Below are 22,721 nucleotides of genomic sequence, written 5' to 3' on the forward strand. Positions count from 1 at the left end.
AGTAATGAATGACCTGGTTAGCTAGCAAGGAGCCCGAAAGTACTGGAACATTTGAGACAAAGGAGATATGGGATAGAGGCATATGAATGGATATATAGAGTAGATACCACATGCTGAGATTTTTGTATCATGTTAATGTGCTCCAAAAAGCATCCACCACAGAAGAGGCACTGAACAACCAAGTAGACAAAAGGACTTGGCTGATTGACATTAGCCAGCTTTTGTCACCAGCCACCTCACAACAGACATAACAGGCAGAGTGGACACAGTGACAGAGATGGAAGCAATACGTTGCCCAACAGCATGAACTCTTACTTACAGGCACAGATCTAGCTACTGCCCCCTGAATGCCTAATCTGCCTGTGACAGAGAGCAACACTGAGCCCGTGACACAACACTATTCCTTGAGGAAACCAATCATCCACCTGGTGGCAAGTTGACTACATTGGGTCCCCTTTATCCTGGAAGGCCCAGTGGTTTGTTCCACAGGAACAGACATCTTTTGGGGGATGGGTTTCCCTTTGTTTTTCCTACTTGCAGAGGCTTGGTCGGCACCACAATCCAGGGGCTTACAGAGTGCCTGATCGACAGGCATGGATAAAGCATATCATCCAAAGAGGGGACCCATGCCACAGTGATGATGTGCAGGAGTGGGCCATGACCATGAGATCGAATGGTTGTATTACACGCATACTGTCCAGAAGCAGCAGCCTAAGAGAATAGAAGTACCCTGCTCAAGGTGCAGCTGAGGCGCTAGCTCAGAGGTGGTGCCCTGCAAGCATGGGAGCCATTCTTCAGCATGCGGTATCTGCACCAAGCCAGAGACTTCCATATGGCATGTGTCCCCAGTAGGATCCTGGATCCCAGAGGTGAAAGCAGGTAGCAGCCCCACTTACTTTCAGTGACTCAGTGGAGAATTTTATTCTTCACATCCTTGCAACTTTGGGCTCTGCTGAGTTAGAGACCTGATTCCCTAAGGGGTGCACTTTTCCCAAGGGACAAAGCAAGGCTCCTATTAAATTACAAGCTATGACTGACACCTGAGCACTGTGGTCCTTGCATCTAGGGAATGACGGGAAAGGAGTCACCATATTGGTAGGGCTAACTTACCATGATCAGCAGGATGAGGTAGGGCTGCTGTTCCACAGTGGGGACAGGGAGGGTATGCGTGGAACTCCAAGGATACACTTTGGTGTCCTTTGGTACTCTCTGTCTAATTGTAACTGGCCTGAGAAGGGCATGGTTCCCAAGGGCTCAGAGTTTCTAGGAAAGAGGTTTGCAGGAGGGGGAGGAATTTTAATAGTGGACGAGGGAGACAATGAGTCCAGGTGTGGCCCTGACATTGTGTGCAGCAACAGGAGTTGTAGTTGCCCTGCTAACTTCAGTCTTCTAAGTCTCCCCTCAGGAAGAGAGATCGATGGGAACCCTGGATGAGCTGCTCCCCGAGATGTACGAGTAAGGGGATCTGTGTGGCACAAGGGCTGTTCTATGCAGGCATGAGGTGTGCTGTTCAGCTCTCCCTTTGAGAACCTGTGGCTAGGAGTGCAGTCAGCTCACAGCCTCCAGCTACAGCATCTTCAAGACCCTCCGCAGCGTTTAAGCTGGACTCACTGTCCCTGGGAGCTCCCATCAATGACTGCAGTTGGCAGAGACAGCAGGGCCTGGCCATTTCTGCCCATTACAGGTCTTCTTTATGGTGATCTTTGCACTGGAGCTCCCCAATGTGCTGGCAGAGATTTTCTCTGAGCTGTACCTCAGTTGGAGTTTCCTCCTACTCAGTGCTACTTTCCAGCCCTTCTCCTCTCCTGGGTATCAGACCTGAGGGTTTTCCTGACTACTCTTGCTCTCTTGCTCTGTCATCTTTTGCAAGTGTTATCTTTAACGGACGCAGCCTCTGTTTTGACACCACAGAAAAGAGGCAGCTGCCTGGATCCTCACATACATGTAGTGTCTGCTGCACTCAGGAAGGAGACACTTCTTTATTTCCCCTCCTTATTATAAAAACCTAATTTATAGGTAATGAAGAAGAGTGGAGTAGGTAGAAGAGTAAAGTCTTGATTTTCTGTTACTTTATACTTGGAAAATGCATCACACAGATACGAGGCTTTCCCTGTCCTTCCCCCTCTCAAGCACATACAGCAGCTCCAAAAAGAGGAGGAGACAAGCATTCTCTGAGCCTGCTAACAAGAGGTGCTCACAGGAGTGTCGTCTGGACTATAAAAAATCTCCATTAGCTTGTAATGACCTTGCTGCCTAGAAGTAAACCAGAGACCTCTCTATGCTCTCTACTCCTCGCCAGCTCCTGGGAACCAACTTCAGCATTATTCAGCTGGAATCCAGAGTCACGGGTCGACTTTTAGAAGTAAAAAGCATTCACTAATAAGACCCTGCATTTTTACAGTATTTTTACGACAACCTCAGAAAGGAAGCTTTTTACAGTTAAGTTTCTTCCCTACATCCCCTCTCAGTTATCATAAAACATCCATTGCAAAAGTATTATCTCTTGTTTATGAAATAAAAAACAAAACACAATTTTAATAACTATTAGGGAGGCAATAGAGAAATAAAGAGAAAAGTCAGCACTAAAAATTCAGATTTCTGCCAGCTCAGTACATTAGCCTCCAAGTGAATGTCTCATGGAACCATCACGTAAGGAAGACACCCTTGATGTCCTGGGTTTCCACACTTTTTTTTGTTGTTTTGCGGCTGGCTGGTCCAGGGATCCGAACCCGTGACCTAGGTGTTACAAGGCTGTGCTCTAAACAACTGAGCTAACCAGCCAGCCCCTCCTCGCTACTTTTTGCTGATGTTTCACCAGAAGTGTTTGCCTGTGCGTGTGCGTGTGCGTGTGTGTGTGTGTGTGTGTGCGTACACACACACTTGCGTGCCCCCACTTGAGTACATGAGGACATGTGCATAAGGGTAATAAACTTGATGATAAGAGGAAGATGACTGGTTTAAAGATAATTTTTACCTGACAGGCGACTTGGTCAAGGTGACACACTTTGTGAGTAGACAGAGCTGAAGTCTCCTGACTCTGAATGCTGTGCTGTGGCTACTGCTGCTCTTTCAGAAACATTTTTATGCATGTGTTTCTGGGTATACTCCATGTTTCCCCCTTCAGTCCTAAGTTCCCCAGATGGTGATTAGCCAAGTTCCCCAACAGAGATCTGAATTATTCATTCACTTTTTAATATTTGCTGTATGTGATTTTTTTTTCCGAATGACTTTGATTTTATCACCCCAATTCTTAATATACTCTACAAAAGAAGAGTAAACACTTTTCTAGTACAATTGTTTTTGGTTTACATCACTCCTTTATTTCATTACAGTCCATAAATATAGTTTTATATATTAAATCATTATAGAATTCGTATTTTAAGGCACTAAGTCTCCAAAGTTAAGAAATCCATTATACTTTCCTCTCTAATTTCCAACATGAAAACATGAGAAATAAAACTGTCAATTTAATTTTGAATTTGAAGCTTAAACATAACAGAATAAATTAAGTATCTTCAGAAATCTCAACTAAGGAATTAACAGGGTAAAAGCTAAACTAATAATCTTGACATGGTTTGATTATCATTTGGTTTATTCTTATTACTCATTTACCCTTTTATTTACAAATCTAAACTGAGTGAAAATTCTACCTTTAGAGGGTATAACAGAGCTATTAACAGATGAGACACATCCACTCATTCTCTGTAACTCTGGACAGTGGTCTTGCTTTCAAATGCTAATCTTTCATGTCTTGAGCCTCTTACTGAGCAGTGAATGTTTATCTGTGCACACTCCATTTCTCTTTCTGCTGAGGTTTTCTTTGGAGTCAGTGGTGTTGTCACTGAGCAATTCCAAGTTTACTTCATTAGGCATCTGCAAGATAGGCACACAGATCTTCAGTGGGTACCACCTCCAAACCCACCCAGCCACTGCAGGCCTGATTTAACAGGCCAACAAACAAACAAAAAACATGGGAAAGCAAAACTAAACAAAATGATACTGGTCGTTCTGCTCTAACCTCCTTGTTAGTATCTTCAATAGACATTTGAAATGTGACATCAACATAAAATCTGGGACTCCAAGTCAAAATTTCATAAAAATGTGTGTCAATTTCGCTAACTCCAGAGTGGGACTTCTTGGGGTGAACCTTGTTTTGCAAGCTCCCCAATGCTTGGTGAATTTGTTTTTACAGCTGTGATTCTGTTCTAGACTTGATAAGCTATTTTTGAGCATCAGATAACAATTGATTTCTATAATTGGTTTGTGTTGTTAGAAGAGACAGAGCAATCCTGTTAGCAAGTCTTCAACAGCCAAATGTTTTTTAATCATGAAAAGAAATTTGCTGACTGCCCTGGCCGTGCAGGCGGACTCTAGGCACTGAATGTCCCTTTATGCATCTAAGTCATAAACAAATAACAAATTATGCAACAAAGCCTCTCAAGTTTTCGCCTTTCTGTTTCCTGACCCAGGGTGCTCTTTCTCACACCCTGGGCAGCTCAGGGAGAGAATGGAAAGGCCCTCTGCAGGAAGCACATCAGATGCAGAAACTAGGCCACGCAGTGCCAGACGGTTCCCAGGCCCCAGCTGCCGTTCGAAGCTTACACTTTAGTTCATTTCAGAACCAAACTCTGGCACTTTGGAACTACACTGCTAATTCTTCTGCTGATTTTAAGAGGAGCGTGTGGGAGTCAGAGCCAGTGTAGCCAGCCCTCAGAGCAAACAGGAAGGAGCTTGAGCCATTGCTATACTCTCTGTATATTTTGAAGGCCCTCTTTGCAGGTCCAAGGGGAGATTTTTCTTTTCCTTTTTGATATGGGAATAATCTTGTAAGAATGGTTCTTTGGGGCTGACCCCGTGGCGCACTCGGGAGAGTGTGGCGCTGGGAGCGCGGCAGTGCTCCCTCCGCAGGTTCGGATCCTATATAGGGATGGCCGGTGCACTCACTGGCTGAGCGCGGTGCTGCCGGTCACAAAAATGACAAAAAAAAAAAAAAAAAGAATGGTTCTTTGGCTTTATTCCTCTCAAATGACATGGCACTTGCTCTGGAAATTTAATTGTACACTCAAAATTGCAACAATAAGCCAACCCCAGCCTAGGTTGGTTTTGTTCTAAAGGTCACTGTACAACTTTTTAAAAATTTGCATTCCTTTTTCTTAAATTTCCAAAGTTTTAAACATTTCTCCTAAAAATAAAGTAGGCAATTCTTACCTTTGTTCTGCATGGAGTAGTCTCAGAGATCACACTTTCAGTTTTGGCTCCCATGGCTTCTTCTAAAGCTAAATCAAGAAGATATAACGGAGAAGACAGAATAACATAAAAAGCTTTAAAAAAAAAAAGTCTTATTACTACCTATAGAAATACCTTCAATGAAGAAGAGAGGGGTAAACGCAGTATGTTTTTAAAAAGTGTCACTATTTAAATTGTTGCTTTAAAAACCTTATTATAGCATTTCATCATTATCATTTGTAAGTGGCACTGCCCCGTTTTATCTATGCCTCGTTCACTTTATTCAAAGGAAATTCTTCTGGTCCAGTGTTAAGAATGCTCAAGCTCTGAGTTGACTTGGACCCATAGTGACAGGTTGCCTCAAGCTGTCCCTATGGGACCCGAGGACATGCAGGCCTGTGAGGAATGCTTGCCAGATGTGGGCCCGAAGCTAGCGACCATAGTACAAATAACTTTGGCTGACTCTCAAGTTTCCAAACACTAACGATCTACTTTGTATGCTTTATTGACTCCTGTCTTCTCAGCCTTATCCTAACTCCAAAAGGCTGAGAAGCAAGCGGAGAAGTTGAATTGTCAAAATATAACTAAAACAACAAAAATGATCTAACATTCCAGAGTGCTTTATGATTTTTGACATGGTTTTACAGTGTTAATTTACTTTCTCATCACAATTTATGCTCCTAACAGGGAAATAAAAACCTAATTGCATAGTATAGGTAACAGAAGATTAACTTCTATGATAGACTGTAATTCTGAATGACAAACAAAAGTCCTAAAAATTAAATTGTAATAAAACAAAAATATTTTAATATCTTTGATATTATTTAAAATAAAAATTAAAAAGTTAAAAATTAAAACCACAAAGTCAAAGGATCCAGCACATAAAAAATTGCTAACCTATAACCTGTAACTTTTATTAAAAATGTTTCATGTATTTTAATGGTACAATGCTGAAATACTACACTTTGCAGTATTTGTGGTGCATGGTACAATGCAGATATGCGGTTTTAAATATCTTAGCTATTCTAAAGTAAAAATCAATGTTAAAAATAAGACAATGTGTTATTTCAGTAAAAACTGAGATTTGGAGTTGTATGAATACAAACTGAAATTTTTGATTTAACTAAGAGTCCATGTAGTTGTTATTTCTCAGCTATTTTTTTCAAGTTCTAAAAGGAAAATTATATATTTATTTTCACCCTGCCTCCCTCCCTTTCATCATGAATAACAAGATGCACACGGTCATCTGTGACCAGGCTGAGAAAAAGCGTGGGGAGTTTTGGGGAGGGGCAAGGAGGCATCTCCAAGATACGTGGACCAACCTGTTAGAATCCCATCAAGTTGGTCCACCATAAACTTTGCATCTTCTTCAGTGAAGCACATAGGTGGTTTTATTTTAAGCACGTTTCTATGAGGCCCATCGGCACTGAGCAGCACTTGTTTTTCTTTCATCCTAATTAGTGCAGGAAATACATGTGAATCCATATACACAGTAATTAAGATTATTAAAATGATGTGAACATAGAGCAGTGAAGTATTTGGCACTCGAGAAGCCCACTTTTATAAATTGCTTGTGTCTTAAATTTTCCTTTTTTGGAGAGATGGGAGGAAGTAAAACAAACTTTCAAGTGGGTGGGCATCCTGGAGCCAAGATACCAAACAGGTGTGGGGTAGATTACTTGTAGATGACGTGCTGGGCTTCGGCTGTAGCGGGGGTCCTTTCTTCATGATCCTTCACTAAGTCAATCCCAATAAAAAGGCCAATGCCCCTGAGGGAGGTAAAGAAAGAAAACCTGACACACACTCTATCAACCACTGCATTGTCACAAAAAGTTAACACTGTCCCCAAACTTCAATTTAACTTAAAGCTGAATGTGATGCCCGTTAAGGGTAATTGTTACTTATCCTAACTAATCCAAGATACCAATCCGGTGTTCATAGTTGTTTCTAGTCTTGTTTTGGTTTTTTTGGTGGCTGACCAGTATGGGGATCCGCACCCTTGACCTTGGTGTAATAACACCATGCTCTAACTAAATGACCTAACTGGCCAGCCCATCTAGTTTTTGAAACAAGTTAGTTTTTGTCATCCAGTTTTTTCTTCCACTTTATTATAAAAGAAAAGGGCTTAAAAACAACCCTTTCCTGCTACTTAGTTTCTCAGGATATTAACAGTGGTAAATGTTTATATAAATCTATGAAAAATATCCATCTTTCCAGGATAGTATTTTAAACAATTTCCAATAGATCATTTAGAGCTTCTTAAGTTCCTTCTTTTCATCTTTTGGGTGCTGAAATTATCCTAGCTTTATTAAAAAATTAAAAGTATAAAAGTAAGGAAAGATATACTCAAATGTGAACATTGTGTAATATCTGGGTTTCAGATTAAGATTGATTTTTGCTTTTTCTGTTTTTCAGTATTTTCCACATTTAGTTTTATGTACTTTATTTTAAATTTAGAAGATAAAATATAAGCTATTTCCATTTAAGAAAACTGAATAACTACATGACAACTTCATGATAAACACACCTAATATCTCCTATCAAAGCATGTTTAGCCTTCTGTATATTTAGTAACTCAGTAAGATAATTCCCCACTCGTGCGGCATTTCCTTGAAGGTCTTCATTTTCAATTATATCCAGGACAGCCAAACCAATAGCACAAGATACTGGATTTCCTCCATACTATAGAAAAAAGATAAATGAGAAATCATAACAGTCGAATTAGTGGTATTGCTTCATCCATGAGAAATTTGGTTCATACATACATAAGTGAAGATATAATTTCAATAAAATTTTTTCTTATAATATTAGTTTCTCAGGGTTAGCATGATTCTGTTTATTCAGAATTGAATGAAAATTCATTCCAAATTATATTCTCCATGCTGCATAACTGGTATGGACTAGGGAATTTACTGGTTTATCCAAACAAAAAACAGACATTGTGTTGGGAATTAAGGACTTCAGAGTGTGGTTCAGTGAGGGGAATGGGTTTCTGCTTGGCTGAGTGAAAATAGCTAAGCTATGACATCTTCTCCAAATAATTTACATCCTTAGATTTGAATCTTACTTTTAGCTGTAACAAATCCTGTTATAATATTGTACAAACTATAATAATTTTTCCACACTTAAAGCTTATGACTTTTGTGGGTAAAACCAAGGAAATTTAATTTCCCAAAGATAAAATTCAGTATCTCCTATAACAGCCGTATTACATTTATAGTACTGAATCACCTTAACACTTTTTATGTGTATTGGGGATTTAAATATGATAGAAAACAAAGAAGAGCATATCAGCTGTTAATGAAAATATCCTAACCTCTAGCATTTAGCAGGGCAGCCATCTATCACTGGAAAAATTAATAAAATCATTTTAAGAAGGAGAAAGACACACAAGGAGCACTGTGCCAGACAGAATGAAATCTGGTTACATCAAAGTTTGGCTGGGATCCTGGGAGGATTAGCTGGCAATACTGAGTTCTATTATTTACTACACTGGGAAGAAACGTAAGAACATGCATTATTTTTCCCTCTTAGCATTAAAGTTGAAGACCAAAATTTACCGTATTGAAATACTCCATCCCAGAGCTGCTGAAGGCTTCTGCAATTTCTTTGGTTGTTACCACACATGCCATCGGGTGACCGTTGCCCATTGGTTTTCCCATTGTGACGATGTCTGGAGCAAAGTCTTCACCATGCATTTGGAAGCTCCAGAAATGTTTCCCAACACGGCCAAAGCCTACCTGAACTTCATCAGCTATAAACACACCCCCAGCTCTGTGTACATATCTGAAAAGCAAAGGGACAATCTAATGCCTTCAGGTTACTGAAAGTCCCCAGACCCACCCACAATGATATACATTATTGAAGAGAAAAAAATGTTGTTAACCTAAGTCTTAATCTTTGTTAAAAATATTCCAGTACTCAAAACCCCACCTAGATGATAGTGACTTTACAATATAATTACATAATTTCTAGATTAGGTATGTTCCACATTATTTGGTTTTCTACTGCTTGAAGTAAGCTATACTGTAGTATATTAAGTGGGAAGAGAAAGAATTGAACAAGTAGTTTTTAGCAGGGTTAATCCTCAAGTTTTACTAATTGGCAAGGCTTGGGCATCAGCCAGTCAGAGAGGATGCCGGGCTGAAGGCTGGAGCAGAGTTTGGGACCCCTACTCGATCATGCGTAAACCCTTTATTTGCTGAATCTTGGGAAAGGCGGAGGGAGCACCTGGGAACCCTGGAACGGCAGGCCCTTGGGAGTGGCTATTTACCAGCTAGTCGGGAAATGCTTCAATATTTTAGCAACCAGTATGGGCCTACAAAATTGTCACAGTGCCCTCAATTTGATCAAGGATGCCCAAGTCAAGTACATACTCTGCCACTTTCTGGAAGTAGCCTGCTGGAGGAATTATTTGTCCGCCACAACTCTGCATGGATTCAGCAATAAAGGCAGCAATCTATGTAAGAGAAGATGGGGTCAAAGTCCATTAGGCCCTCCTCCTGCCCCCTAAAAAGGGAGGATTTCTTATACAGCAAGTTATTTAGAAAATGGCTAGAAATAAACCTGTGGCAAGTGGCAAACAGGTTTTTTGATTAAAAAGGAAAGAAAATGCTGATAACACCAAGGTCCAGGGTTTGATCCCTGTACTGGTCAGCTGCCAATAAATAAATAAATGGGAAAGAAAAGATGTCTATGCTGGAAAAGCAACTGATCTAAAGCATTAGTTTTTAAAATTCTAGGGTACCAATGAAGCTACCACAAGAAATGAAGGGGATCAGGGGGCGACTTCCATTTATCCATAATTAATTTAAGTGCAGTGGTTTCACTAGGATGAACTGAATAAGAGTTATGTTTTGATCAGTCTTTGATTTGAACCTCTGAGAAATTACGCAGTTCCAAAGGCACCATCGTAGTGCCTGTTTCCTCAACTTGGTGAAACAGGACTGCCGGAGGCTGCAAGGAAATGGCACCAAGGAAATGGGAGGGTGGCTTGTGACCATGTGCTATAGTTACTCTGCTATGTTTCTAGCCTGGCTCTGGACCAGGCTTCCCTCACAGTTAGGCAATTCACAGTGGAACTACAGATGACATGTTCTAGAGGCTAAGAAAGAAGTAGGAAATAGTAACACTGAAGTAAGAAAAGAAAGTGCCAAAAGGGTATGAAATAAGCAATCAAGAGAACCAAGGTTCTAGTCCAGAATAACCTTCAGTAACTGTACTATCTTGGGTTAAATCCTTCACTTTAAAGTTATCTAGTTTCTTAACTGTGAAATGAGGCTGTTGGACTCAAGAGATATCTGCTCTAAAATTCTAAGACTTTGCAAGTATATCTGACATTGCTCATTGCTTTCAGCATTGTTAACAAGACAGCATCAATCCAATAACTATTGAAAGCTAATGTTCTCAAAAAATTACCCAAACCCTATTTTAACAGCAAAGAGTCCATAAGATCTTGCTGATGTCAATTTTTTCCTGAAAACACATTTATCATTTGTGTAAAGAGGTACAGGCTGTATTGAAGAGGTAGAGCAGGCTGCTCCCCACAACAGGTAGAGCTTTAGGTCTGCCCACACAGACATATCACATAAGATGTGAAAACAAATAGCTAGGGAAGAAAAAGAAATAGTTAAGAAACGTAAATGGCTCTCCAGTCATGAAGACAAAAACATTTAAATTAATCAGAAAAAGAAAAGGCTCAATTTTTTCTTTCAATTAAGGTTTTTTTGTTTTTTTTTAATTACTGTGTCTATGCCATAAGCCAGTTTAAAGGCCAAGTGTTGTCACGTTGCCGTAAAAATCCACATAAGTAACCCTCAAATGGGATAAGAATTAAAATTAAGCTGCAGACAGTAGAGTGAAGACTGGGAAAATGAAAATCCCTTTCACTTGCTCTTGAGGATTCTTAAAAGTCCAGGCCCAGACTGGAAGAACATATTCTGCCTTGGCTTACCCAGGTGAGAACCATCCCTGAGCTCCATGGCTTCTAGAAGGCTGACCAGTTCGAGGGAAGTGTCAAGATTCCCTGCAGGTCTGGAAGTCTGCATGGGTCCTGAGACCCTAGCCCCTGTGCCTCTTTTCTTCACTTCCCCATATGTTAACCCCTGGTGCTACTCTCGGTTGGAAAAGTCTGTCCTGGAGCTATCACCTTTCTTAATTTTCTCTTTCCCTAGCTCTGTGGACCAGACCCTGCATACCACCGAAGAGGTCAGAATTAGGCCACCAGTGCTGGAATGGGCACAGTGATTGCATTTCCAGGATAAATAAAAGTAGACAGTCTTACAGGCATGACTATAACAATGCACTTTTTGGAAATATGAGCCAACTGAAAATGTAACCAGAAAAGAACAAAAGGGGAATTTAAATTTAGATCTAATCCTTTTCCCTTTCTCTAGTGAATTAGTTTCAATCTGTTTTACAAAAGACATTAACATGTTTCCAAAGCTGTAAATACAAACCTTCCTTCCACTTTTATGAGCTTCCTCAATAATCTTCTCCACTTCATCTGCATAAGCACTGGCTGCGTCTGCATGGTCTTCTCTATATTTTCCTCTGTAAGTATCTGGACTTGGTGCCTGAAAACATCCAATGATGAGGTTTCTCATTATTTGCTCCTCTGACAAAATCTAAATTCTATGAAGAATTGATATTTGTGAATTATGAACAGGAGCTTGGATTTGCTCCCAGACTGTTATAAATCAAAACTGTATCCCTATTCACATAAATAGCAAACTCAAATCAACACGTGTGATTATTTTATTGGAAAATGTCAGTGAATGGAAACTGTAGTAACTACTCCAGATTTAAAATGCACCAACACTTATCAACTCTATCACAAATTGTAATCATTCAGAAAAAACTAAAGAGTGCCTTAACACTGACTACAGATTTTAAAATCTTAAAAAGAAGGTATTGATAATTTTCATAAGGAAGTCTACTAATCCTCAATTAATGCAAACACACGAAATGAATTTCACTGTTTCAACAACTTGGTTGGTTTCTTTATTTTACATAATAAATCTATATAATAATTTAGCATAGAGCAATTTAATTTTAAGATAGTCATACACAATTCAACTCTGAATTTCAAGTTGACATCAATGATAGGAAAAGTAATTGAAGATAAAAGAGCAAGAAAAAATGATACCTGTGATAATTTCCTACTGTAATACTTGTCAATGGTTTTTTTTTTTTTTTTTAAGGCAGCTGGCTGGTATGGGGATCCGAACCTGTAACCTTGGTGTTATCAACACTAAATTCTAACTAACTGAGCTATCTGGCCAGCCTCTTTTGTCAATGGATTTTAAACCACATTCTGTCATTATCTAGCTCCTTGACTTTATCAAGTCACATAACTGCTCTAGATCTTGGTTTTTCATGGTTTCATTTCAGCAGAAGTCGTGGTCTGGACCATCACCAGGCATTCTTCTCCTACTAACATTCTGCTTCTAGATTTCTAAGATACTTACCACATGTACAAATTCTTTTTTGACATCTTTGCCCTTCCGAAATTTATATGGACTGATCTCAATTAAAGATGATAGGTGACCATGGTAAGCACTGAAAAGAAAAAGAACAGTAACCAAAATCACTCCAAGAAGAATGTTTTTCTAGAATATGAAAAACAGTGTTGTATATCATCCACAAGCATCCATCCAGGGAGAATCTTGACATTGGTGCTAGATTTAACTATACAGGATCTAGCTTTTTTATAGTAAGACTGGCCATTTAATTTGCCCAGTTCTCCTAATGCATGGAAATTAAATATGGTCTTCTCTATATTTTCCTCTGTAAGTATCTGGACTTAGTGCCTGAATGGGTCCTCATAGACAATTTCTTTCTAATAGGAAAAAACCTGATTCTTTGGATTATTAAATTAGATTGTCTAAATGTGAAAAATTATTTTCTATATTTTCATGCAAAACTTTACATGGATGTATTCTTCAAATGTATTTAATAGTTATAGCCTAGTACATTTTTAAAACAACTTAATATCATAGAATGGGCATGTGTTTCTGTTTGAGCTGATTTCTAAAGGATGTCCAATTGCAAATATTGGGCAAACACTAGTTGGGAAGGAAGAGGAGGTCTCTTCAAGAAGAACTCAGACTGAAAGGTGATCAAGTAAGTGGCTATGAAATTCCTTTCTTTCACTTAAGATACAAGAGCTATGATATCCCTTTTTCTGTTTCTTGTCCAGAGATATGGTAGTGGATTGAATTATGTTCCCCCAAAACTTACTGAAGCTTGAATTGTGTCCCCCAAGTTTTATGTAATAGAAACTTGGCCCCCACTGTGACTGTTGAGAGAGTGGGAACTCCTATTATGGCAATTGAAAGGTGAGGCCTTGAAGAGGTGATTAGATTGTAGGACCATGCAGTAGTGAATGGATTCAAAATGGTGGTCAGGGGTGTGGTTCTGAGGGTTCTAAAAGAAGAGAGAGTCTGTCTCTCTCTGCTCTGCTCCCTCTGCTCCACCATTTTGCAATGTGATACTCTGCCATCACTGAAGTCACCACCAAAGAAAGCTTTCACCAGATGTGTTCCTTCGACTTTGGCCTTCCCAGCCTCAGAAACTGTGAACAATAAATTTTGTTTTCTTTATAAATCACCCAGTTCTGTGTATTTTGTTATAAGCAACAGAAATGGACTAATACAGATATAATTGGAAGATCTGGAAAGGAAATTACAGAAGGCCCATGAATATATAAAGCAGAGAGGAAGAATTTGCCTTACCATAGACTAAGATATGCTACAAAGCCAGACTAATCAAATTAGTATGGTATCACAATAAGAACAAAGAGACCACTGGAACAGAAAGAGAGCCCAGAGACACGTCCTTATATAAATGGTAACAAAGTGGACTCCAGGTTGATTCAATATAAGGAGTGATTATAAAGGTAGTAGAAGAAGATGCAAGGGCTGGCCTGTTAGCTCATTTGGTTGGTTAGAAGATGGTGCTTGTAACACGAAGGTCAAGGGTTTGAATCCCCATACTGGCCAACTACACAAAAAATAAATAAATAAAATAGAAAAGAAAATGCAGAACATCTTCGTGACCTGGGAGGTGGGATATCTCTCCTAGGGGGAGAGATATTAACAAAACTTAGAAAATACAAACCTGATGATAAAAATTTTGTCTATTTGATTTAACCAAAATTAAAGATTTATGTTGAAGGACACCATGAACAAAGTTAAAAGACAGACGATAGGTTGGGAAAACACATTTGAAATGTCATACTAAGGGATTAATGCTTTAAATGATGGTTCTCAATTCTGTCTGCTTATTATGATCACTTGGGGAACCTAAAAAGAACATATATGGTTTCCTGGACCCCATCTCTAGAGATTCTCTTTAATTAGTTTGGGTTGGGGCCTGGGCATTGGCACTTTGAAAATATTTCCATGGGTAATTCTAAACTGCAATCAAGGTTGAGGTTCCCTGATCTAGACTTTATAAGCAGCCACAAACCAACAAGAAAAGGATGGGAATCCCAAAGGAAAAATGGACAAAGAATATGAACGGGCAATCCTCAAAAAAAAAGCACAAAAGCATATGAAGAGATACTCAAACTCCTAATTAGAAAAATGCAAATTAAAAAGAGATGCTATACTGGCCAGCCACCAAACAACAACAACAACAACAAGCAGATGCTATTTTATACCAATTAGACTGGCAAAACTTAGAATAAAATTAGAAAGCTGGATAATATTGAGTTTTGGTGAGGATATGGAAAAATGGGAGCTTTCATGCACTATGTAGAGTGTTGCCACCATTTTAAAGACAGGTGTGGCAGTGTTTAATCAAATTAACAGTGTTTATAGTACACCCTATGGTCTAGCAATCCTGTTTCTGGGTATTTATCGCTGAGAAATTCTCAGAAAGGTCTATGAGGGCACATGTACAAGGATTCTCACTTCAGCGTTGCTTGTGGTAGCTGCGAGTAGAGGGCAGTGACAGGATCCACCACAGGAGGGGACACTGTGTAACAGAACTGTGCTAGAATCCACTATGGCAGCCACTCCCCACATGTAGCTATTGAGAACTTGAAATGCAGCTAGTCTCATTTGAGATGTGCTGTAGGTTAAAACACACGTGGGATTTTGAAGACAGCACCAAAAAAAAAAAAGAATGCAACGTATCTCAATCTTTTATATTGATTACACATTGAAATGATGATATCTTGGATATAATGGCTACTGGAACAATCTAAATTGCTTATATGGCTCACATTATATTTCTTTTGAACAGCAGTGAGTTAGGAGAATAGAACAGATGTACACCCAGCAACACAGAGTTCTTGAAACATGGTGCTGAGGTAAAAAGGCAGAAACAGAAAGAGATCTATTGTATAATTAAAAGAGACGCACATAATACACATTTTACATGAATAAAAAAATAAAAGATATACATGAAATACACTAGAATAGTTGTCATATAGGTGAGAGAGGATGGGAATAAAAGAGAACAAATGGCCCCCCAAAAATGTCCATATCCTAACACTCAGAAACTGAGAATATGTTATGTTCCATGGCAAAGAGGACTTTGCAGATATGATTAAATTAAGGATCTTGAGATAGGGAGATTATCCTGGATTAGCCAGGTGGGTTCAATGTAATCACAAGGGTCCTATAAGTGAAAGGAGGCAGGGGGGTTAGAGACAGAGAAGGCGATGTGAGGGAGGCTGGAGTGATGTGACCACTGATTGTGAAGATGCAGGAAGGGACCAGGAGCCAAGGCGTGCAGGCAGCCAGATGGAAAAGGCAGGGAATCCCCTTGAGCCCCCAGTAGGAGCACAGCACTGTTGATACCTCGATTTTGGCTCAGTGGGATCTATTTTTGGATTTCTGACCTACAGAGACATAAGAGAATAACCTTGTGTTGTTTAAGCCCTTAAGTTGTTGTAACGAATACAGCAACAATAGAAAACTAATACACTGACCATCACATAAAACAATTGCAATCTATGGAAGGACACAAAATGGGGTGCATAATTAATTCCACCCTCTGCTTCTGAGGTTAGTGAGATGGAGAGACAAAGAAATTAAAACAAAAAACTCCCTAGAAAAGATGGAAGCTGTCAGATTTGTTGTTTAAAATGTAATATATTGATGTTTGAGAGGTAAGATCAAATAGTGACTGTTAATAGACACAGACTAATGAGAAAGTACTAAATTTTATTTGGCTGTTTGTTTTCTTTAAAATTGGCTCTAAATTATTTCTAAAATTAAATTTAAAAATATTTTATTTCTTAGCTCAGATGGTTAGAGAGCAGTGTTGTAACCTCAAGGGCAATGGTTCAGGTCCCTGTACTGTCCAGCTGCCAAAAAAAAAAAAAGATTATTTTGGTTTACAAAAGCAAAGTCTACTAAATTGTTATGTGGTCAGAGACAGCTTAAGAAGAAGAGAGTGCACATATATTCAGAAAATACAGCACTAAGACACCATCAACAATATTTCAAACATATAACTACAATCATTCCTTCCTTCCTTCCTTCATTCATTCATTCATTCAGTCTTATGTAATTAATTCTTGTTCTGTGGTATCTTGCGTTATCAGTTTTATGAAGCCTCTGCCTCACCACTAAAGATTTCTGAAAATCTGAATGCTTGGATTTTAAGCAAACTAATTGTATTTATTTTGAAAAAAAAAAAAGTAGTGACTCAATAAATAGTTAATATGTGAACAATAAGCCCTAATTCATGCAAAGCCCATGAGACTGCAGCCACCACAGCATACAACAGAGCCTCTCCCATTTGCAAATACTTAGAAGGAATTAAGTATCCTCCAAATTTAAGCTGCCCTTGATACCTTAATACATAATTTTAAAAACATTGTTCCATGTATCCGCTCTCTTCCACATGTGCTCATGGTATGAGTATGGATAGGATCAGTACAATTTTGTCTCTGTGGGAGCTTCTTGCTTAGAGATCTTGTGTCCAAGACTTACTGGTCAAGAGTGATCACATCTTGGTGGCCTCTGAACTGTCGAGCCAGGCGTAAGGCTAAGTCATTGGCTTCAGATCTATGAAGATAACATAGGAGAGGGGGGGGGCAAGATGACATAATCTCCTTTTAAAATATTTCAAAATGTTAATTATAAAAGTTGTAAGATTACACTTATTCAGAAATTTATAAAGTAATAAGTCGTAGTCCTTTCCTTCCCCTTCAATCTCGCCCACCCCAAAATCTCACTTTATCTTCTAATACAAGTTCCGCAGATGTGTTTATAAAGAAATAGACGTACAGAACAAACCCAATAAAAATTAAGGATATGCTGTCCATTTCAAACTTTAGCACAGGTTAGCCACATCAGTGGGTGGCTAAGCTTGAGGACACTAAGAAGCCTGCATTAAGCTTCATCTCAACAGGAGGAAGGAGAGTCTGAGGTCCACTAGTTTGTCTACGAATATTTGCTCAGTTTTCTTATCTATAAAAATGAGAATCACCTTTTCTATCTAATTCAGAGTCTAAATATACTACCCAGACACAGAGGAAGAAAATAATCATTTGTGGAATATTTACTATCTGCTATACATCATGCTGAGTATTTTATTTGTTTTTATTCTCATAACAATTCTACAAGGCGAGAATTGCCATCTCCTTTTTATGGATAAGGAAACAGCCTCAGAGAGGTTAAGTAACCAGAACAAGGTCTCACAGCTAATGAGAGGTAGAGCCAGGATTCAGACTGAAGTTTGTTTAATTTCAAGACCATTATTCTTTGTACCATTATTTTTTGTACTGGATGAGCTCTGTCACATCCAGTCTTTGGGGACAGTGCTGTTTGGAACTAATCCCTCTTTGACAGTTTAGAATTCCTTAGAAACAAAAGTCAGGGCTGGCCAGTTAGCTCACTTGGTAGAGTAAGGTGCTGATAATACCAAGGTCAACGATTTGGATTCCCATACTGGACAGCGACACACACAAAAAAGAAAGTCAAATATTATATTTCATTTATTAAAGAAAAGAATGGTTTAAAGAATGGTTTATAACAGCAAATTAGATGCTAAAACATCTTTTTAACTCTTTACAAAGAAAAAAGGACAATCTTCTGGTTATAAATTTGGTTTTAAAATTTCATTAAAAAATGAATCACAGAAAATTATATAATCAAACATTTATAGAATTTCTAATAGTTAATTTTAATACATATAAATTATTTTTTAAAAAGGGTTTCTGCTGTACAGTTTTCTTCCTTTTATAAGATTGCATTTCGAGCTTCCCATCATTAGGCACATATTTTCAAAAACATATTTTTTAATATCTGCATTATATTCTAAAGAATGGATATATAATAATTTGAATTCATAGAATTTAAAAGATGGAATGTATCTATTCATTTGAATTTCCTTCTTCCTTCCTTCCTTGTGTTTGTGCTAGGGGAATATGCTCAATTTCCTTCAGAAAACAAAATCAAAAAAATCTTACGAAAGTTACAGCTTGTTTAGTAGACCTATGTCTTTGCTAAAATTCCTCACTCATGCTTTGAAAGGTCTTGGCCTACCCATTTTTTAGCTATTTTACTGCCTGAAGAGGTGAGGAGAGAGAGCATCATTTGATGGATTAGGTTCAAGTCATGTAATAAAGAAATAGAAAGGTCAGGCCCCTAATGTGTGGTCCCTGAGTGAAAGGCAAGAATCTCAGCAAACCTTTTCAGACATCTATGCTCCATCACGAATCAAAAGGAAAGGTGTGCGTGACAGAGTAGACAGTTAGTGGGAATGGGGGTGGGTGGGAAACCTCGACACATACCCTGAATTTGTGAAATAACAAACAGAGAGCTTCTCCGGCAGGGTTGCTGAAAGGCGCTTGGCATACTCGACAATGTTGTCGTGGAGGAATCGAGAATTTGTATTTAATACTTCCATCTGTTTCAGAGCAGCTTTGACCACTTCTGGATGGCAGTGTCCCACTAAAATTTAGGAAACAAAAGCCCAAGAAATGTTACAATTCTAAATGCCTGGGAAGTGAGGGGAATTCTGAAGCAAGAAAAAAAAAAGTGAGTTCTTTTCCACATTTGGCTGCAACTTTTGTGGTTGGACTACTGGCCCCTCAGGAAAGAAACTGCAGCCACTGCAACTCCTGAGACAAAAGTCGCCTTACTTCATAAATGTTTCCTTCAAAGCAGTACAAAGAAAGGACATTTACCATGAGCAACGTTGTTGATGCAGTCCAAGTACTGGTCACCGTTCTCATCAAACATGTACTGCCTCTGGGCTCGCACTATTTTGATAGGATCCGCAGCAAAGAAAACTTTGCATGAGGGCCTAGAAATAATCAAAGGAAATGCTTTGGTCTGGTAGGACTACTCAGTATTTTTCCTTCTCAGTGAAGGTGGAAAATTACAACCACATAAAGGAAAGGGAAAAGACAACCTGGGTGACATACATTTTTTTTCATTTCATATCAGTGTGGAACCTTTTATCTTAATACCCCATTTGTGCCACTGCTCCCACTTCTTATGCTTGTTATATTAAATTTGCCATGATTTGATAACTCTATTTCAACTCTCTGACAGCTCTAATCACACAAATCATGAACTTATTTTCCTTTGGGAAATTTTGTTCTACCAGAAAAAAAAACCAATCAAACTTTGTTTTTGAGTCTTACTATGGATCAGCAACTGTTGCATACTCACATTTTACAAATATTATCTCACCTAATCCTCCCAACAATCCTGTGAAATACGGGTTATCATTACTCATTTTTATAGGTGAGGAGAGTGAGGCACAGAAAAATTAAAAACTTGATCAAGTTTACACAGCCAGTAAGAAAACCAGAATTTGAAAATAGGCTGTGTTATACCATAGCCCAAGATAGAGTGCTCTCTCCTCTTAATTTAATTTATATTTTTTTTAAAAAAGAATAATAATAAAAGCTAAATACAAATAACTTAGAGTTAAACACTATGAAAGAAATTTTGTAGGAGCTCGTTTCTATTTCCATGTATTTTGAGTGGTACTTATCCTGTATCAAATGGATTTTCCATTCTTAATGAAATTCAATTATTCTTCTAATCCTTTTGAGCATAATAAAAAGTCATCCATATTTTTTAGTTATTTGTATAAATGTCTGGAGTATAAATTTTAGCAACATATAAACATCACAAAAGTTTCTAATCCTGCCTGGACATTTAAGAACTTAAGCTGAATACATATTTTTATTTTGGTGATTTTGCATACACCACGGAACCCCACATGCATTGGAGGTATTTTGGGGATAATTAGATACATATTAAATTGATATGCAATAGTTCAGAAATTATTTTGATTACTATGAACAGTAGGCAACCTCAAATTTTAAAATTGCTTAAGGTTGTGTTATACAGTGATGTTGGCTTTCATCATTATCAGCTAAAATGAAAACAATATTTAATGAGAATTTACTATTGGTTCAAACTCAGCTGTTAGTTTATACCTACAAGTTAAAATCCAAAGAAAACTTCTCTGTTATGAATGTGAGCTGAAAGCTGCAAACTTCACCTTGCCTTTTTAACATATTTTCCATCTTGCCAATCAGACTTCAGGTAAAATTCTGTCTTCCAGTCAGTCCATGGCTACATTCCTTCTCTCACAGAATTTGTTCTGTTCACCTCAGAAATCATTAGGTTTTCACTGGAATCTAACTGTACAGGATGAAGACTAGTGGAATGAGTGATCAGATAAAGTTGGGTGGTGATTAGCCAATGGGGAAGGAATCTGACCATTTTGACTCCACCTGCGGGATTGAGGGAGCTCTAACTAGTCCCCTAAACCATCCCGAAACCTCCCTAGTTGAGGTGAGCAGCTTCAGTATGAGGAACTGCGCAGCATTTCTCGGAAGAGGATACTTCCTCTTTTCTTTCTATTGTCCCCAGTCCCCTCCCATGGCCACCAACCGGTCCAGTTGCTACAGTTGTTAATTGCATACACTATTAATATTGCAGACCGTTGATTTTACAGTGCCAGCGGTCACCAATAGCCACAATCATCATTCATATTTACATGTATCTTTTTAAAAACCAGACACAATGATAATGCCAATGTCCAGGTTTCTTTCCCTTTACCGGCCAGCCGCCAAAAAGCAAACATAAAACAAAAACCAGACACAAAAGATCAACACACTTATTAATCTCATTAATAAGTGAGATTATCAATGAGATAACTTCACTCTCGTGAAGTCAAATGTTATTCCTACTTTCATAGAAGAGGAAATTAAATTGACAGAAGTCACACAGGTAACACGACACCCAACTAGGACCGAGCCCAGGTCAGCCTTGTACGCTCACCATTACATCACCACGCCGTTTATCACACGGGCAAAACAAAAGCAGACTGGGGAGAACACAGCGTTTTAAAATCGAAGTAAATGCACAGCTTGGGTGACTGAGGTGGATAAAGCATCTGCTAACTGATGTCCGGGCTTTTCTAACCAAAGGTGGTTTCAAGTTTATCTCCTAGCTAGATTAACCCTTTGCTTTTTAACCAAGCTTGCAGAAGAAAAACATCACTTTAAGCATATGTAGCCAGAATTAGTTTGTTTTAATAGCCATCATCAAAAATATTTCTGAGTTCAGAGGTGCTGATAACACCAAGGTCAAGGGTTCGGATCACCTTACCCGCCTGGCGCAACAAAACAAAACAAAACATTCTGAGTTCCTATTTTTCAAAAGCCTTCGAGTTGGGTGGAGGTGGCGGAGAGCCACCCATCTCCGTCCCAGCGCCCATCCCTGGAAAGGTGCTGTCCTCCTGCCGCCGGCCGCAGACCCGCGGGGGGCGTTTGCGCGCGGAGGAACGCGACCTGGGCTCCCTGGCGCAGGCTCCAGACCCGTTTGGGAGCCCGCGGGGCCGGGGGCGGTGGCGGTGGCGCGGCGGGGCGCGCGTGCGCAGGCGCGGCCGGCGGGGGCGGTGTCGCGCACGCCTCAGGCTGCAGCCCTCCCGGAGCCTCCGCGAGCTGGTCTCGCTCGCTTGCGCAGTCCGTTCCCCTCTTCAGGTCTCCGTCCTCTGCGCTCGTTAGTGCGCCCGCTGTGCGCCTTCCCTCGACCAGGGAGCCCTTACCCGATGTGCTTCTCCCTCAGCGCCAGAGTGTCCCACTTGCTATACAGCTCGCACATGGTGGCGGGGTGCCGGGTGCCCCGAGGGGTCTCCCCTCGCCGGTCAGTGTGCCTCCCTCGAGAGCCGGGGACTGCCCCAGCGGCTCGGCCTTTCCTCCCGTTATCGCTTGTGGGGTCCCCTTGCCCAGGGCTGTTGGAGGTCACTGGTGGCATCCACCAGCTCGGGTCATCTCCCTTTTAAGTTTTGCCCTGCCTTTGCCCTTCGCCAAGTCCCTCCCCTACTCCTCCCCACCCGCCTGGTGCCTGCTTGGCAAGTGTCTGCACTAGCCACTCATTCGCTGCCCACCCCACCCCCAGTGTGACTGGCTCCTGTGTCTGCCCTGCTGGTGCCCACTGCCCCTCCCCATCCCTGTAATTGCTTTTAACTCGCCTTTTATTTTTCCTAACTTTGCCTTGTCT

General features: G+C 39.7%; 1 protein-coding gene across 3 annotated transcripts; it reads right to left on the reverse strand.

Annotated features, from left to right (window-relative positions):
* Positions 1 to 3,522: 3,522 nt before the first annotated feature.
* ETNPPL (ethanolamine-phosphate phospho-lyase) lies at positions 3,523 to 22,456 on the reverse strand. 3 transcript variants are annotated; one of them, XM_063108085.1, is made up of 13 exons: positions 22,267 to 22,456; positions 19,379 to 19,497; positions 18,983 to 19,142; positions 17,178 to 17,252; positions 12,696 to 12,786; positions 11,685 to 11,801; positions 9,603 to 9,685; positions 8,787 to 9,012; positions 7,754 to 7,908; positions 6,906 to 6,995; positions 6,549 to 6,679; positions 5,209 to 5,276; positions 3,523 to 3,873 (listed from the first exon to the last, which is right to left on the reverse strand). In XM_063108085.1, exons 1-13 carry the CDS (start codon positions 22,320 to 22,322, stop codon positions 3,745 to 3,747), a joined length of 1,500 nt encoding a protein of 499 aa, XP_062964155.1. In that variant the 5' UTR covers positions 22,323 to 22,456; the 3' UTR covers positions 3,523 to 3,744. The 3 variants fall into 3 exon arrangements, with proteins under 3 accessions (XP_062964155.1, XP_062964156.1, XP_062964157.1); XM_063108086.1 differs by lacking the exon at positions 22,267 to 22,456 and adding an exon at positions 21,828 to 22,027; XM_063108087.1 differs by lacking the exon at positions 6,549 to 6,679 and having other exon boundaries at positions 3,786 to 3,873.
* Positions 22,457 to 22,721: the final 265 nt, after the last annotated feature.

The sequence above is a fragment of the Cynocephalus volans genome, chromosome 9 (assembly GCF_027409185.1).
Source record: "Cynocephalus volans isolate mCynVol1 chromosome 9, mCynVol1.pri, whole genome shotgun sequence".
In the NCBI taxonomy this organism is placed as follows: Eukaryota; Metazoa; Chordata; class Mammalia; order Dermoptera; family Cynocephalidae; genus Cynocephalus; species Cynocephalus volans.